Here is a 1,556-nt window from a genome sequence, read left to right as displayed (position 1 = left end):
TTCCAATCTATATCGTAATTGATTTTTTCATGATTATCAAGAAATCTATCCTGAATAGATGTAATAAAAGGTTTTTCAAGAGGATTACCACTATCCACAATATCAGGTTGGATATTTTTATATATATTATCATCAATGATATTTTCATTAGGTAAATCCTCTTGTATATTTTGTAAATATTGCGAGATAAAATCCTGTTTCAGTTGATTCCATTCTTCATCTGTAAGTTTATTGATGGGTGTATCACTATTATCTTTCACATCATCTGTATAAGTATCTTGTACGTTATTATTTGTACTAGGTTTTAGTACCACTTCGATCAAAGTTTTATATTTAGGTGATTTATAGGGATATATATCATTTATATCCATCTCTTCATATTCACTTTCTGATGAAGAAGTGATATCCAAAGAAGATATATCGCGAACATAATCCTCCGTTTCTTCTCCTTCAACATATATGTATGTTTTGCCTTTATATTTACCATATGGGATATATCCGTTGGAAGATTTGGATGTTGGTATCCCATAATCGTTTTGCGGTATATCAAGAACACGAAAAAGTTTCATAGGTGTAATTTTGGGTTTTTTCTAAAAAATGTGAATATATATATATATATATATATATATAGGTATATAAGTTTGGGTATATATAGGTGCAATATATATGTATAAAAAATTTTTTTTTTTTTTTTTTTTTAATAAAATATTTTTTTAATTTTGTATTTCTAAGAAAATTTATTTATCTTATTTTATTTTTTTTTTTTATCTAATAAAATTTTTCTTATATTTTTTTTTTTAATAAATTTTTTTTTTATTTTTTTTCTAAGAAAATTTATTTATCTTATTTTATTTTTTTTTTTGTATCTGAAAAAATTTTTTTATATATTTTTTTTTTAATAAATTTTTTTTTTTTGATGAAATTCCTCATTTTTTATTTTAACTGAATTTTTTTTTTTTTTTTATTTACATAAAAATGTACTTTTTATTTTTAAATTTGTGAACTTTTTTTTTTGTCTCTTTCTATTTTTCTTTTTTTTTTATTTAATGTGAATACATTTATTAAATATAAATTAAACATCCACAAATCATAAATGTAAAACACACAATGTTCACATAAATCATACATATATATAACACGCAAATATAACACTTATATATGTTAGTTACCTTCATGTAAAATAATAGAGCGATCGAACCTAGTGCAAAACTTATTCCAACGGGGAGAGTGGAAGATAATATGTCAGTATTAAATGGTTCGTCGTGTTGTGTTCCTGGAGGTGTTACGGGTGGTCTAGGTGCAGGTATTGGTCCTGATGCAGGAGGAGGTTCTGCGGGAGTTTGACTTGAATCAGTACCATTAATTGAACTAATGACATCCTTAACTTTATTAAAAATATTTTTTCCTTTTTCTAATCCCAAATTTGCAAACTTAAGACTTTTTATTAATCCATCCGAAATAATAAATGGAAAAGTGTTATATGACAATGATACCATATCTGGACCTAATTCTCCAAGAGTTAAAATTTTATACAAGTTTGTTTCTTTAGGATTAAT

At 24.3% G+C, this 1,556-nt stretch overlaps 1 protein-coding gene across 1 annotated transcript; it reads right to left on the bottom strand.

Annotated features, from left to right (window-relative positions):
* PGSY75_0037000 (putative EMP1-like protein) lies at positions 1-1,556 on the bottom strand (the record flags this gene model as incomplete). The annotated part of the gene is made up of 2 exons (XM_018783491.1): positions 1-590; positions 1,170-1,556. Coding segments are annotated over 2 exons (977 nt in total), but the record flags the coding sequence as incomplete, so codon positions are not given.

Source organism: Plasmodium gaboni (genome assembly GCF_001602025.1).
Source record: "Plasmodium gaboni strain SY75 chromosome Unknown, whole genome shotgun sequence".
In the NCBI taxonomy this organism is placed as follows: Eukaryota; Apicomplexa; class Aconoidasida; order Haemosporida; family Plasmodiidae; genus Plasmodium; species Plasmodium gaboni.
Note: the sequence above shows the minus strand (reverse complement) of the source record. Positions and strands in the feature narration are given on the sequence as shown.